Source organism: Balaenoptera ricei, chromosome 21 (genome assembly GCF_028023285.1).
Source record: "Balaenoptera ricei isolate mBalRic1 chromosome 21, mBalRic1.hap2, whole genome shotgun sequence".
In the NCBI taxonomy this organism is placed as follows: Eukaryota; Metazoa; Chordata; class Mammalia; order Artiodactyla; family Balaenopteridae; genus Balaenoptera; species Balaenoptera ricei.
The window spans coordinates 14903551-14920480 of NC_082659.1; the positions used below are offsets into that span (position 1 = coordinate 14903551).

The following is a 16930-nucleotide window of genomic DNA, read 5'->3' on the forward strand; positions in this document are numbered from 1 at the left end:
CAAGATAGAAAAGACCCTTCTGTTCTGAACAAACCTAAACAATTTCTCTCTGTTCTTTTAAGAGTTTATTCAACAAGCAACATGGGCCTCAGGGTACAATAACAATAATTAAAAAAATAGTTTTCAAGAAATAATTTACTCAATAAAATATTCTCTTTAGTCAGAATAATTAACCTGTGTTCACCCTACATTGGTCAAAACAATCCTTTCTATTTTAGCCATGATGACCTCTCATTCCTCTTACATACAAGCTTAAAACAAAAAACAAACCAAAAAAAAGCAAAATGCCTACTATCAAAAATTAAACTATATAAAATAAATATAGAAGCTATAAGAGGTCAGAAGTTAAAAATGTTTTAGAAATTTATGGGATATGTATTTCAAACTTCAGACTCCTGAATAATAATTTTTTTTTAATTTCCATGATGCACTATTGAAATACAGCCTGCTTTGAGTTGGTGAAGCTATCACAGAACTGAAGAGACTCATTAAATGTATGGAAAATAAAGGAGGCAATATATTAGTAATTATTAGTAATAACTGTTAATTATTCTAATTTTTAACATAAAGTATTAAAGCAAGCAAAAGACAGTGAGACAGGAAAGCAGGAGACATTAGCTGTAGAATTCCATGTAGCACATGACAAATACTTTTTCATGGGACATTCTATTCTACAGATCTGTACCCAACCAGCTTCAATAAAGTGAAAGTGTTCTCAGAACAAGCCTGTTTACTGTAATTTACAGAGAGCACAGCTGAAGTCCTGAGGTCTGGACAGTGGGAAGGCAGAGGACACCGCAGGAGGAGGAGGGACAGACACTAGACCAAGAACAGTGTTTTCCTGGTCAAACTTCTAAGACTCCTCTTCCAACAGGTGAAACGGAAATCATTTCACTAATTTTTAAAATCAGTCAACTGGAGAATACATATTAAGCAGTAATCACATACTCCGTATCATGCTTGGTTCTATCCTGACCCTCCAGGACCTGAGCCAGGACTGAATGTCCACGGAACAGGCAAGACGAGCGCCGCAGTGAAAAGGCAGAGCAGACCTGGACAGACAGGCAGGGAGGCGGGCCCTGCTACCCGCCGGCTCCCGTCTGAAATACAGATTGCCTTGTAGGCCAAGAGCGAACCTCCGACGTTTCCTATAGTTACCACTCAACATCCATCCCCTTGGAGCTTTAGACCATGAGCTCAGCGATCCTCTGCAGTACTGCGCTGTCTTTATTTGGGTGGTGTTCCAAGACTGCATTTAAGTACAGCTTGTCTGGAGTTCTCTGGGCAGCTGCCGCCATTTGAACAGCTATTGTTCGTCACTGCAGTCCTGGTGCCGGCAGGATTAGGCTGGGAGCCAAAAATGGAATTCTATTCATACACTGTCAAGGCTGGAAGGGCGCTCAGAACTCATTTAGTTCAAACTTTCAGAGTCCCATGGAAAACCCTAAAAGAATGAATCAAATGACCAGTCTAAAGTCACACAAGCAGTGGCTGAGTAAGAATCTGCACCCTGAAATCTTCAGACTTCTCTTCGGGTTTTAATTCTATCTTAACTAGCTGTTTCTCATTGAAAAGGGATGGCATTGAAACATAAGATAAACATAAGATCAAAAGCCAAATGCAATTTACCAGGGATTGCCTTCAACATTCCTATAAATGTCAGATATAGCAGAGATAGGGAGGGGAAGAAACCCAACCCATTTTATAAAGTTAACATCATGTTGACAAAAAAGGCTAATCTCACTTAGGCACTTAAAGGCAAAATCTTAAAATACTGGTACTTAAAATAATTTTAGCAAATGATATTCAGCAACATTAAAAAAAACAGAATACCCCTTGAAAGAATTTAACCTAAGGATTCAAGGTTAACAGATTTTCAGAGAAAAAGCATATCATCTATTTTAACGTGTGCAGAAAGTGCAGTGCATAAAACTTGACTTCTTTTAGACTTTAAGGATAACATACTTCACTGTAAAATAAAAAATAAGCAGGAGGAACAGGTAGAAAGATCTACAGAGTCTTCCTTAATATTTGCATATATTTGGGAAAAGACTACAAATGAGTAAACTTTTTTTTTTTTTAATGAATTCCTGCCATTGTAAAGTGACTGGCCCTTCATTTCCTTCCCGTGCAGCTATCAAATGTTACCGGAAACCCTTGGAAGTTGTTTGCAGCTATAGCTATTTCCTATTGCACTTTGTTCAGCCTCCGTTCCAGCCACAATAAAATGCCATTTACTTTGATTGAGAAACAAGTAGTTGTAATGTGATAGTGGACTTGAAGATGGATGGTTACCCAGTATACCGATTAGCTATTACAGCATTTTATGACTTTCCCATGCTTTAGGGATTACTACATATATATGTGTGTGTATGTATGTATGTATATATTATATATATATATATACACACATATATATATCACTCTATCTGCAATTAAAGAACATTTCTTATACTGAACATAAAATAATCCTACATTACTCTATCCTACATGTAAACAAACGAATGAAAAACAGACCACTGTATAAAGTTATCCTTTACAAAGCATACAAAGCTGTAACTTACTTAATTTGAGCATGAACATCTCAACCCAGAATCAGGGAGGAAAAAAAATGGAGAAAACAGTAACCATTTGATAAGTATACATATAACCAACTGTGAGAGCTGGAATTTCAAGCTCTGAAATATTTTTTAACAGGATATAACAGCACAAAGAAGTGTGAAAATCTCAAAACTTGGAACTATTTTATCTTCTAATGAGAAATAGTTATTTCTCAAAGTAGAAGAGATCTGAATAATAGTCTATCATCAACTTGCTAAATCTTTTCTGATATTTCAACCTTGGTAACTAATGTTCTACTACTATTCTTTAAAGAATAATTTTAATAACCTGGAGAAGCAAAACACAGCTCTCATCTTTTTTAAGTATTCACTGCTTAGAGCAATGGGAAATAAACTTAATTTTTACTTCAGGAATATCAAATAGTCTACTCCCTCAGAGATAAATCAACAATTCAACCAGCCCAACTAGTAAATACATCAGTATACCAGGGGTGAGAAAACTACTGCCAACCTGATTTTGTATGGCTTACAAGCTACGAACGGCTTTTATATTCTTAAATGACCAGAAAAAAAACAAAAGAATATATTGTGACACATGAAAAGTACATGAAATTCAAATTACAATGTCCATAAGTAAAGTTTTATTGGCACACAGCCATACTCATTCATTTCCATGTTGTCTGGGGCTGCTTTCGCTCTACAGTGACAGAGCTGAGTGGCTGTGACAGAGGCTGTATGGCCTGCAAAGGCTAAAATATTTCGTACCTGGCCCTTCACAGAAAACGTTTAATGATCCTTGCAGTACACGGTTAATAAGACTAAGTTTAAACACGTAGTGTTATTTAGAAGCTTCATGCTTTTTGGTCTGAAAATATCACTAGAAATAAGATTAGCCTAAAAAGCAACCATCATATAATTCAGAAATTCCTTAACACAAAAAACAGAGAAGGTAAGAAAAACCGGATCCCAAACCACATTTACATCACAAACCCAAAAGCAAATCAAGTGAATGTGGGATCCTGCATCCAGAAGTAGCAGTTATGAAACCCACGTCCTTCTGGCTCTGACCTCGGGTGGCCTTTACCTCTCTCTGAAGTCATATAATTACTTGAAAAATGGGGAAGACAGCAGACTCTTGGCATTTGTAATCTCTACTCACAGGGTTTCTTGTAAAGATTAAGTATGTGAGATTGCTTTAATACATAAAGTGCAATGTGCGTAATAAGCTACACGTGTCACTGCCCTTCTGGCTCCGAGAGAAAGTTTTATTCCAACCTGATCTAAAAGTGAGGTCAAGAGTGGAAGAGTGGTAAAAGGAAGACCAGAAAATAGCACAGAAGAGTAGCAAAAGAGGGAAAGCCAAGGTTTGCTGGTTCCTCTTTGGCTGTCTCCTTCAAGCTCAACTCTCAAAGGTGACAGGCATGAGACAGCCTTATGGAAATCAGCCCAAAGAGAGAGAACCAGTGTGGCTTACAAGATTCCAACAGCGCAACATGCTCCAGATCCAATAATGAGAAGAGATTTAGAGTAAAGATCAGCCTCCAAAATATATGATATTTTAACTCTACAGAATTGATAAAGGAAAAGCTAAGAAAACAGTAAGCTGAAACAGCCTCAATAAAGTTTTTAAACCATTTAAAATTTCAAGTAGATGGAAACAGATTCAATAGTTGTCAAAAGAGCCTAAACCCTTTGAAGATGCTCACGCACACAGAAATCACATCCACAAACATACTCGTATATTCAAAAAAAATACACATTTCTGATGAATTTATTTTTATCCATAAAAATTTCTCAGTGTATTTGTTCCCGCACAGGAAGACCTACCTCAATGAATGAGAAAATTAAAAAAAAATTTACTAGACAGTATAAAATCAGTGGATCGGTGAAATGGGTGGTGAAAGGTACATGGATATGTACCTATATTCTTATAATAATGTGGTAATTTTTCTAAGGCACAGCCTCTAATACTAATAATACTGTTAAGGGAAAAACCCAAGATGTTTATCACTGTATACAGTATGCTACTACCCATGTAAAAAGACAAGAAAAAAATAATGTATTCTTGTTTGTATATGAGTAAAAGAAATGACAAACGGTAGTTTCCTCAAAGTGTTTTAAAATGTAGGTTTTATTAGTATTCAAGAATGGTGAGGTCACCATATCAGGAGACCACTGTCACTGAAAAGATAGTTTATTATTCACAACACCCGAGAGAAGAGGGGGTGCCACGCACACCGCACAGGGCCACACGAGCCTGCACTGGGGTCGGTGAGGAGGTGGAAGGAGCAAGGAGAAAGCATGCACCAGAGCCTTTCCTGTGGTTTCCACAGAAAGCCCAAGGTGATGCAGCACAAGCAGGTTTAGAGTTGGCTGGTATGAATTATTTCAATGGCTCTGGTACTCACTACAACGTGCATGGATCTCAGAGGAAATATGCTGAGTGTAAGAACATTTACCAAAAAAAAAAATAGTATACACTGTGAGTCTAACTGTAGAAAATTTTAGGGAGCGCAAACTAACATACAGTGACCGAAAGCAGATGAGTGGTTGCCTGGGGGTGGGAGCAGAGGGCAGTAGCGGGGAGGGTGTACAGAGAGGCATGGCGAAACGTTGGGGAGCAATGGGTAGGTTCACTGCTCGACTGTGGTGATGGTTTCAGTGTTGGATAGCTATGAGAAAACTCATTAAATTGCAGGCTTTAACTATGTGCAATTTATTATATGTCAATTACACTTCAATAAAACTTTTAAAATAAAGAGCAATACTTGCTTCGTGTCCAAAACTTGGAATATACCAACGCAGAGATAAGGGAATAAAACTGTGGTCTTTTCTAAAGCACGCACAAGCTCCAAGTGAACACTTGAAAATTATATGCCAGTTTTAAGTTACATATCAGGCCTCAAAAGTTCAAACTGATAACACTGACTAAAAAGACACTCTGCTGGGGTGGTTCCACTCTGCTGAGGTTACTCGTGGAGAATGAAGCCTGTGAGTGCACACTGGTCCCCACTGTTTGGGGCCCTCCTCCTTCTCTGTCCTTGACACTCTGCAAAGGAAGCTGCGACGTATGTGTCTGCAGGAGCTGGGCAGTCACGGCTCAGACAGTCCAACACTCTAGGCTCTTGTCTCCCTCCCACCTCGAGCAACTGCACAATTTTTGTTAAAAGAAGCAAATTTACCCTGATACTGAACATAATCAAACAAAAGATGTTATAAGAATTTCTGGTGTCCACAAAAGTGTGTGTGTCAGGAAAGGAAAATGAATCAAGTCTCTTTTGCTTGTACCCTCTGTGAAAGGAAGCACCCTGCCACCCACCACCCCTTAGAAACAACACAGCAGGAACCATCTGAGATGCAGACAGAAAGGCAGTTCCAGGCACAAAAACTTTGACTGGAACACAAAATACATTTAAAAATGTTCCTCCAAACTTGTCATTGAGAATCCCCCATTCAGATCATCAAACCCAGTCCTAGCAAGGTTTTCTATTCTGTTTTTTAAATTATGCATCATACTATGATAAAAGGAGAGAAAGGTCTGTAGGGATGTTTCCTCCTCTCCAAAAGGACTTAGTGAGGTCATCTGATTTAAGTTTATACAAAACATTCCAAGGGATTGTATGCAGACTCTCCAAAGTAGGTCATTATTTATAAAAATAGCGTAAATATTATCCTTTCACCCTTCTTCTGGTATTTACGCTTTTCCACCAAGCACAGCCATTCTCTCACACACTCATCTAACTCCACCTCTTGGCCTCACCACTCCTTCAAATTGTCCCAACTTGAAGAACATCCCCTACCTCCTGTCCATCCATCCACTTTACTACTTTCAGAATCAGCACACTAACTTTCCCGAGGGGCCTCATCCTCCTAACTACACCACCACATGAGTCATCGTCAGCTCCGCAGTTCCTCCAGAGGCACTGATTAGCGCCTGGGCACACATCTCACACCCACCTGTCTCTCTTTGCTATTTCACTTACGTAGACTACATACTCTCAAAGCTTCTCTTAACATGCTGGATACACAGCAGAAGCTCAATAAACGCTTGATGTGTAAACAAACAATTTGAATGGCAATGAGTTCAGGCTTTCTCCAGTCTGCTGGATGTTGTGATAATCACCAGGGTCCTAAATTTCTCTTTACCACTAAGGAGCAAGCAGACGCATTTTTACCTTGTCAAATTTGTTTATCCAAAGGAGAGGCACAGATTTATCAGTCTACTAAGACCTTGGTTATCTCATGTAGAGTTAACAGAGCAAAGGTAAGTAACACCTGCAAGCAGGAGAGGCCGGGGCATCTTTCCTGGAAGTGATGCTGAGCTCCTGCACGCATGCACGCACTCGCCTTAACAGGCCTGCAAAAATGCTCACCACTAATCACAAAATGTGAGGACCTGGAAGCCAGTTATCTCCAAGATCCCAGAGGTAAAGCCTCACTACTGTCCACATCTCTTGATTTCCAGCCCAGTGATTTTCTCACTCCGCCATTAATAATCAAGTAACATGATTTAGGGTCCGCAGGTGGTCTGATGGGTCAGCACATCACAGGAACTTTCTTCCACCAGACTGTCTTTCACCAGCCTCCACAGTCTGGACCCCAATAATACTGAGGCTGTATTTACTATAGTCTTTTATAATGCCCATGCTAAAATATGGTTATTTCTCAGTCTTTAGAGACTTTAGGTGACTTGTGGAATGATCAAATTTCTCTATTAAACACACAGTTTATTACATACTTCACAACAAATATTCCTGAGTGCTAACTATGGTTATTTTCCACTACTATCTGCCTTCAACTCATAAAAAAATACAACCCCTCTGTGGTCCCATGGCTTTTCCCCTGCTGTCCTATCAGCAGGATGCATATGCTACCCACCCAGGGGTGTGGGAGCTAGCTATGGACTCCTGAAAGGGACTTCTACTCCCTGAAGATAAGGAAGAGCTTAGAAGTCTCGGCAGACACCTCTTTTTAAGAGTTGTCAGAACAGAGAGACGTAAAGGGAGTAGCAAGGCCACATTAATCCCATTTCTACAAGACATAACACAACAGCAGTGGCATCATCATTTCAGAGGCCTGAGATGACCAAGGTTTCAAGGCTCCCACAGTAGCTCTAACTTATATAATTATAATGGCATAATTATCTCAAGGCAAAAGTAAATCCTGATACAGTCAAAATAAATCTTGTTGACTTGTAGCAATCAAGAAAGACAGTCTATATGATAGGTTGGAATAGGGTGACAAGAGGTGTAAAAACTAACATTTTAATGTACTTTTTAAGACACAAAATATTACATACACACATGTTCCCTTATCAGGTTATCTTTCTACAGGCATTTTGGTACACAGATATTGAACTCAAGCTTCCTTCCACCTCAAGAACTGCTTCCTTTTAAGTTCAACAAAGGAAATTATGAAATAAGAATTACACCAAAAAAAAAAAACTGGCAAGGAAGCTGAGAATGCCTCCTTAATTTTGGTTTTTGTATATTATTTCTTTGACATATCAAAAAGACAACCCAGTAACTGAACAGGCCAGCTCCCTCAGAATAAGACATAATGAGCAAAGACATGATAGAGACATGTAAATTATAAATCTACCACTTTAGAATCCGTAACTAGATCCTATGAAAAAGTACTGAATCACCGAAAAATCTGGGTTCAAAGGCCAGTGATCTACTTCATGAGAAGTTTTATGTTCCTACAAATAAGTTGTCCTCTCAGTGTCATGCAGTGGTTCTTGTTTTAACTCTGATCAAGAAATCAGAGTGCAACCCTCCACTTGTAAAGTTTTCATGTATAAATGATAGCTAACTTTTCACTACACAAATGATAGCTATGTTGAACCTGTGTGTGTGTGTGTGTGTGTGTGTGTGTGTGTGTGTGAAATAATAAAAAAGAGAACCAAGACTTCAGAAAAAAGTTGATGCATTATCAAATGTAAAAGAATAAATATTTGAAGTTTATAAGGATTTTGGAAGAGGATTTTGGAGTCAAGGAGCTACCTGCTTAGAAAAAGGGTGTCAGACATTCAGAGGAGAAAACAGTTAGAAGGAAAACTTGAGGTATGAGTTCAAGAAAGTAACTGCTCCCAATCTGAAAATTATTTAATCCTGATCCTCTACTGTCTAAAGAGACACAGCACTGCTCTATGGAAAAATTCCAAAACAACATTAAAAAAAAAAAAAAAAAAACTACTGTGAATTGTGAAATAAACTCTTGATATTTTTCACAAAAAGTAGAGTTTGGAAAATTTAGCAGCAGTAGAATTTGCGGTTAAGTTTAAAATGTATCACTAATTTAGGAACTATTAATGAAACTACAATATTTGCTTTTTAACCTGCAAGTGAAACTCTACTAATGAGCAAAATAGTTTTATAAAAGCAAATTCAAAGGAAAAAAAAATCAGGGATAAAATTTTCATGAGGGTATAAAGGCTTGTCTTGAGTAACTCAAAAGGGAAACGATTTATCAAAAACTAAATAAAAGTGGCAAATTAAGAAATTTATTTCTTAAATTTCCCCACATCAAGAGCATATAAGCATGAATATTTCATACATAATAATATTAACACATACCTGTCTTAGGATTTATTGAAAAAAATCCTTGTGGATTTCCGCTTGTAATTTTGTATGTCAGCCTGTCATCAGAGCTAGAATCTGGATCAAATGCCTCAATCTGGACCACAGACAAATCCTTGGGAGAGTTTTCTATTATTTCCGGATAATAAACAGGCTCTGAAGTCTGTGGTGCGTTGTCATTCACATCCTCCACCTCTATATAGACCTCTACAAAGGAGGAAAGGGGCACGACGCCCTGATCAGACGCGTAGACTGTTAGCCAGTAATGGGAGGTGGACTCGCGATCCAGTCGACCTGAAGTCTCTATAACACCTAGAGGAGAAAGAAGAGAAGCATGAAGTAGGCTGTCAACCATCACGGCCAACTGTCACTCTGAGAAAGCATCAGCCTAAATGACAACTCTTATGCCTTAAGCCTTATGGAAGGCTTCTGTGTCGCTTACAGCGGTGCGATCTTAAGCAAATTGTCTAGCCTCTCTGTGCCTCGGTTTCCTTTCCTATAAAATGGAGTAATAAGAGTAGTGTGTTCCTAGGTTGATTAAATGAACTAACACATATAATGATTAGAATATAGCACTTGGCACGTAATATTGGTTATAAAAGTATTTGTCATTATTAGTATTAGGTGCCAGGCACTATGTGGGGCACTTTACAAATATTATCTTATTTAACTCTCAAAACAACCCAAAGAAATGAATGGTCAAATATGGTCTCTTGTGTCCTGAAATCCGTCAGTTTCTTTTAATCACCTTAAGCAAATGGCAAGACAACCAGGATGCTAAAAATATAAATTCTCCTACCACATTATAAGCTCCACAGGAGCAGAGACCACATCCTTCTAAATGCCAGTTTACCCAGCACATTACCCAAAGCCCAATAATTATTTATTAAATGAACAAAAATGAACGGATATATTAACTGGAGTTGATACAGAAAAGTCCTCAAATGCGATCCAAACTAGGACACATTTCTCATTAATTCAACTAGTAAGAGATGGAATTATAAAATTACAAAGAAAGTTAGAATGTCTGTAACGTTTCGGCTCAGCCACTGAAAGTCCAGCCACGCGAAGTCTTACTTAATCTCAAGATTAACCTATTCTCAGGATGATTAACAGTGGAAATATCCATTTCTCTTGGGCAAATCCCACCTTTTTATTCAATGGTGTAAACTTGTCCTTTGGCTTTCCCAAAATACATCACTGGATTTTTTTCTTGTGCAATAATCATTCGGAATTAATGCTATTTTTAGGGTTCAACATGATCCAGGTTGAACTTTGGAAATCCTACAACTTTAGAATCACTGAAGTTTCCCATTTAACGGAAAATACTATGGGAAAAATGACAAATATCAATTTAATCTGTGCTCAAAGATGAAACAGTATTTATCGCAACTAAATATACATCTGTATTTCTTATTTCTTGATCACTATGTAAATTTAAATATTTGCTTATTTGAGGTTAATATCAAAAAAAAAAACCTCATTTATTTTGAATGTTAGATAATTATATCTAACACTCCCCAAAAGGTTTACAACTTACAAACAGCAAACCTAAATATTAAAATGTGAAATAGATTATCATAAAATGAATGTGTATTGCTATTCAGAAGCATTATAACTACTGCTTCACTATTTCTTAGCAAATCCTCAAAATGGATCTCCTCCTAGAAATATGGAACAAAGCCTCAGAACTCTTAAATAAAAAAGGAGCTAGCTGGTCTCTCTATGCAGCAGACAACTCAAACATGTTTTCCTTTTTCTCTGGTCCAAACATAAGTCTATGCATACTCAATCTGTTCACCAAATTAGTAAAATTATATTTGTTTTTAGCCTGAAAGAAGAGTGCCCTTAGTAACCAAGGGAAAATAATCTTTTCCAGTTTTTCTCTGTCTCATTCCCATCAATCGATACAAAGGACGCCAGGGAACAGTTCTAAGAGGATTACATATTAATAAATGAATGTACATATGCTTCTCTTGTTTCTGCCATGTCATTAAAATGTAACATAATTCATTTGGCAGGTGAAGTATTATTAGAAAATTTAAAGACAGGTACATGGTACTTGTATTCACCTCTTTTGAGTTCTAATCCTCCAACAGTTCATGCTGCTCTCCACTTTTAAAAACTGTGTCCCTCTCAATGTCATTTGTAGGCATTTAATAACAACAACAATTAGGAAAAATTCTGTCAGTCTTTATGATACATCAGGCACTACAACCGTCTTACACGCATTATTTTATCCACTCCTTATATCCAACCTGCCCATGTATGTGGTGTTATTATCCCCATTTCATGAATGAAAAACTCAGATTAAGAGTGATGAGGAACTTCCCCAGGGTCATAGTAAATGGCAGAGCTGGAGCTCAAACACCAGGAATCTCTGACTTCAGTGCCACCAAAATTCCATGTGTCTTACTGTTAGTATGACAAAAGTTCAGTCAACAAAATTTAACATGAAAACTCTGAAAAGACAAGTCAAACCTCATACTTTGTCCATTTTTTTGCACGTCAGTATTCAGAAGGAGTTTATTAAGTGAACATTCACATACAATAGCTTCTTTTAGTGTCAGGATGGAAGGAAAGAAAGAGGTAGAAAATGCAAATACATTATAAGAATTAAATCACAGATAAAAAGAGCTATTTATTTTCCATCAAGTTCCACGTGGAGTCTGGTCTGTTTCCGGACTGTAGTGTACAATTATGGGACGGATGCTCCTGCTGGGAAGAGCCCCTCTCCCCCACTCAACCCTCCCCCACTCAACCCTCCCCCACTCAACCTAGCAGCTGAGGGGGCAGCCGCACCCTTCTGTGCATGACCTCTGAGCCACGGTCAGGAGGGAAAGTTTCCAAGTCCCAGGTAATCTCCAGATATTACTAACAGTTCAAAGTGAGACTCCAAAGTAGCTCTACTCAAATATGGAAGGAACTAGAATTGTATTAATTAGTAATTAAATATGCATAAGTGATGTTCATATTTCATGAATTCTTAAACTGTATATTTTTATATATATTTCGTATAGTGATTGCTAAGATGTTCATGTTTTGATGTACTTTAATTATTACATTCTTATAAAAAGAAAGAACAAAATTACTACAGCTTGTAGATAACTAAGAAATAAAGTGAATTTTTAACTGCCAAAGGGAAAGGAGGACATACTGAATAACTTCTTCTAACCAAAATGCTCAAATAATAATACAAGTAAATTTACTGTATTTATATATAATAATTTAATAATACAAGGACTTACTGTATGTCAAGGACTTCACTAGGTGCTTTACATGCATTAAATCATTTAAAGAACACAGGAATCACATGATTTTCATCGTGGCTTCACAAACGAGGAGACAGAAGCTTAGATAAAGTAAGCAAACGGCCCAAGCCTTAGAGTGATGAAGAAGCACAGCCATGGTCAGTCTACAATTAAGTGGTGGAATCGAGATTTGAATCAGACAGTCTGACTCCAGAACTCAGGCTCTTCACCATCAGGCTATACTGTCATCATTAGCCACAGAATCATCGTCACACACTCCACGGCAGCAAGGATGCTGGAGACCAAGCAGCGGGGTGGGGGGCTGCCACGATGAGAGGCTACAGTTTGCCACTAATGAGATAAGGGTCTTCCCCACACTTAAAGGACAATAAAGAAGAGAAGATTCCAGGGCTCTGCTTCACAGTGGTTCAGGGGCTAGTGCCTAAGCACTATTTTAATTGCAGATTCTAATTCTAAGCACTATTCTAAAAGCATAAAGTAGGTGGGAAAAGACCATACTTACGCAAAGGGATTTTGTGTTCTGCTTTTTAATCTGTTTGCTCAGTCACAAGATACATCCCTGTGAGACCCCCAGGCAGAAACTTTTGCAACAGGCAGAACTGAGCTCCCATCATGAATCTAGGAAGAACTGACCACAGGTCCAGAAACAGCTAGAAACTGTCTAGATAATCTGGGAAGATAGACTAGTAGTAGATCTAAGCCTTAGCCATTTCAAAACCAAGAACTGGAGACTGACAACCCTTTAGATATCCTCAAGTACAACTCACTTGTTTTTAAGAAAAGCTGAAATGAGTTGCTCAACTTTAGGAAGCTAAACAGGCAGAAGGTTGAGAATCCAGAGTAAGGCACCTCCTTAACCAAGGGCTCATCGGAATCCCAATCATTCCTTACGGGGGGTCCCGGTTTCTGAGATGGCCAACATACCAACTACCTACAGGTCTGGCCAGAGCAGTGTCTATTCTTTCAGTCCCTATTCCTGCACCTGTCACTCTTCTTTTCCCAGTCCTTCCTAGAGCCACAACTAGCATGTATAGATGGATTTCTTCTGTACATTCCGTTACCTTAATTCATTAAAAAGAAACAAATTTTCAAAATCCCATTATGAAGACTTCTAACTAGTACCTTTAACGCAGGAAACCAACAACTAAAGACTCCTAGGCATCACTGGAAGTGAACCGACCTACTGTGTTCACTCGCAAAACTGCATCCCACTCCCATTTCTCTCAATCCATGATCTTCTACCAACCAACTTTCAGTAACTCCTACTTTTTTGCACACTGAGTTATAAATTCACTTTTCCTGAAACAATTCTCTAAGGAACCAAAAAAACCTATAAATACTTAAACTCCAGTTTTAAAGATATTTCTCTTTAATACATACCCACAATAATACTGCATCTTATTCGGCACATATACACATCCATACACTAACTTCCTGTGGTTTCCCTCCTGTCTTCAAATATCTCCCCCTCTCTCAGCTCCCTTTCTTTCTTGGCCATCTCTGCTCCTATTTTTTATTTCCTCTTTCACTTTCTGGGAGAGCAACAACAGCATGCCAGCAACTAGACGATCCGTAAACCCAGGCTGTGAGAGAGAAACAAGTGATGGCCCCGGGCTGCCGCAGCTCCCTCCAGCCACAGGAAGAGAGTCTCAATCAATGCTGTACGAGAAAAAGCCAGCGAGATGGCTAACGTAGAAATGACACCTTTCTTGTCAAGAGGTTATAGCGCACAGGCAGCAGACGAGGTAAGGATGCTGCTGTGTGATTCTACGCTGTATATTTTGAGCACAGAAGACAAGTTTAGACAAGCCTGTAATATATGCACCACCCAGCGATGTTATAAGAGATCATTTCTCGGCTTTAATGAAACATGACGGAAGCAAAAAATGCCTAGCTTTCCAATCTCAGGAATACAATGAAGACATTTTCAGGAAAAGTTGTTAATAGAGCTGAAAAATGTGAAAGAAGCTAGAAATCTGGAGCTATTAAATAAAAATATTTATCATTCCAAACATATTCTCTAGGATTTCAAAACTACCACCAGATGTCACTATGGAAACTGATTTTAAATGTGCATACAGTGGAAAAACTGGACTGAAAGAAAAAAATAATGCAATGTAATTGTTAAAAGAGCTTGACCAATGTGGCTGAAAATACAGCTCACAGCAAAATTTCTTTCTAGAAGGATTCATTACTGTCCATATATTTAATTAAACAGGTTCTGATGGTGTCTTCCTATACACCCTGATTATTCAAAGGCTGTAGGATACAGTATTAGCTGCTCAAGTAGATGGTGCAAAAGTAAATAAAGGTTCCCAGGAATAACTAATTTCTACTACCTATCCCTGCTGGCTAATGGCCTGTTAACTTGAACACTGGCCTTGGATAGGAACAGCCAGCAGTCCCTCCAGCTGCCACTGGTGGGGCAGGATGCTTTCAACAGAGTAATCTTCAAGGCAGAAATAAAGTTATACGTAGCCACTATACTGCCGGTGTAGCCACTATACTGCCAAAAATAATTTAACTGACTCAAATTTCCATGGTCACAGAACACCTTTCTTCCTGGAATTTTCCTGTTTTCTTTGTTTAACAGGTCTTGGCCCCCTATCAAGTCCTAGTACCAAAGCTTTCAACAAAACCTTGCTCTTTCAGATTCTTCAGCTACTCCAACTCAAAAATACTTACAATCAGCAACAATCTGGCAACATAAATTTGCAAACCCTACCCTCCTTTCTGATATACCATGTCACATACACTTTTTACTTTTCTGGAACCAAGCTTAAGGCAGCAACTGTATGAAAAGCTTCTTAGTCAATCATAAGAAAAACTTAAATTTAAAATATAATTTTTGATATTTTCCCTGAAGGCAACAAGGGACTGACTGTTCTTTTCTCCATTTCCATAGTCTCATTATAAACAGAAGAACTCTTTTGGAACTAAGTGTTTTCCCAGATATAAAAACAACACTCCCTTAAAAAGAAAAGAGATATCTTCTATACAATAGAGATACAATATCTATGTTTCTGCAATTAATCTGTAAATGGTTACTCAATTTTTTTCTGCTAATTATGGAAAAATCAGAAGTCCCATAATTGTCATACTAAATAGTAATCTGCTACAAGACATTCTTCCTTAAAATTAAATTTAAAAAGTAAACTATAAGCTCCCTCCTAAAAACTAAACCCTTTAAGGGCATGGATTTGTTGTCTAGTTCAGGGCCTGGTAAATGGGTGCTTATTAATAAGCATGTGTTAAAAAACAGATGTTCATCAAAAAAACAAAGTAAGTATGAGAAACAGTCCCAGCCAAGAGGAGCCTAAGGAAACATGAAAACTAAAGGTCATGTGGGATCCTGGGTGGGATCCTGGACCAGAAAAAGCACATTACGTAAAAACCAAAGAAATTGAGTAAACTATGGGTTTTAGTTAACAAGAACATATCAATATCGGTTCATTAATTACAACAAATAGACAATAAAAGGGGAAACTGTGTGTGGGGCGGGGGACTATATGGGAACTCTGTAGTATGTGCTCAGTTTTTCTGTAAATCTACCTAATTGTTTTCAAAGGATGACCATCAGAGTTCATAATATATAATTTGTTTCCTTCTTTAAGTGATAAAACTTTTTTGTATTTCTTTTTATCTCATTTTCATTAAATACAAGATTTAGACTGATAATGCTGTTAATATAATACCTTGAGAGATCCTAGTGTGCCCATAAAAAAACCTTGTAAGTTGGGCTAAAGATTTAAACAGCAATCCCACTATATATCTGTTTACAGATATAAATATATGTATAAATGTAAGAAAGATTTTTTATTACTTTGTTTTGTCTTGATAACATTAATGTGCAAAGTGATAAAATGAGTTTCTTGATATAAAAAGTTAGATTTCTGAAATTTAAACACTCTTTAAAATGACTGCACCAATTTGACATGCAATAGTATCCAATAAATCAAAACCCTTGAGTTCTTTTAGAAACATAAGTACAGTAGATCATAATGTAAATATATAATATATATATTTAATGTTCCTGCCTGCTTCTGCATTAGTTGGCAAAATTGTATAGCTACTGCTGACTAAAATACAGGAACAAATGAGATAAGAGTCTGTTAAATTGGAGGCACTTCAGATACTAAAATGGCTATACAGTTCACTTAGGGAATGACACAGAAAAAATGCTTTCAGCAGTCAAATAAAAATTTTACACTTCCTTTCACTTCAAGTATACAAGATATTATCATTTATTTTACTGGTGTTGGTGATCATAAAACATAAGGCAAATATACAGAGAGTCACGTTTAATGGTTTATTTTGCAGAGAAAAATTCTCTGCCAAAAAAAATTCTAATACTTTTAAAAAGAGAATGATACATACATAATTAAATTTTTAAATGCTTGAGACCACACAAATAAGGTAAAAATCCCATGCTTTTGATAGTTTTTAAAAAGGTCAAAATAAAATAAGTCAACTAAGAAGCATCCCCCATGGGCCAAGCAAACCACCAGGCGGCACA

General features: G+C 37.6%; 1 protein-coding gene across 4 annotated transcripts in view; it reads right to left on the reverse strand.

The window, feature by feature from the left end:
- FAT1 (FAT atypical cadherin 1) overlaps positions 1–16930 on the reverse strand; it is a 122657-nt gene that overhangs the window by 56112 nt on the left and 49615 nt on the right. For all 4 annotated transcript variants that reach the window (XM_059909631.1, XM_059909633.1, XM_059909630.1 and 1 more), the window contains one exon: positions 9140–9454. In XM_059909631.1, coding sequence (XP_059765614.1) covers positions 9140–9454 — 315 coding nt within the window. The remainder of the gene's footprint in view (positions 1–9139; positions 9455–16930) is intronic.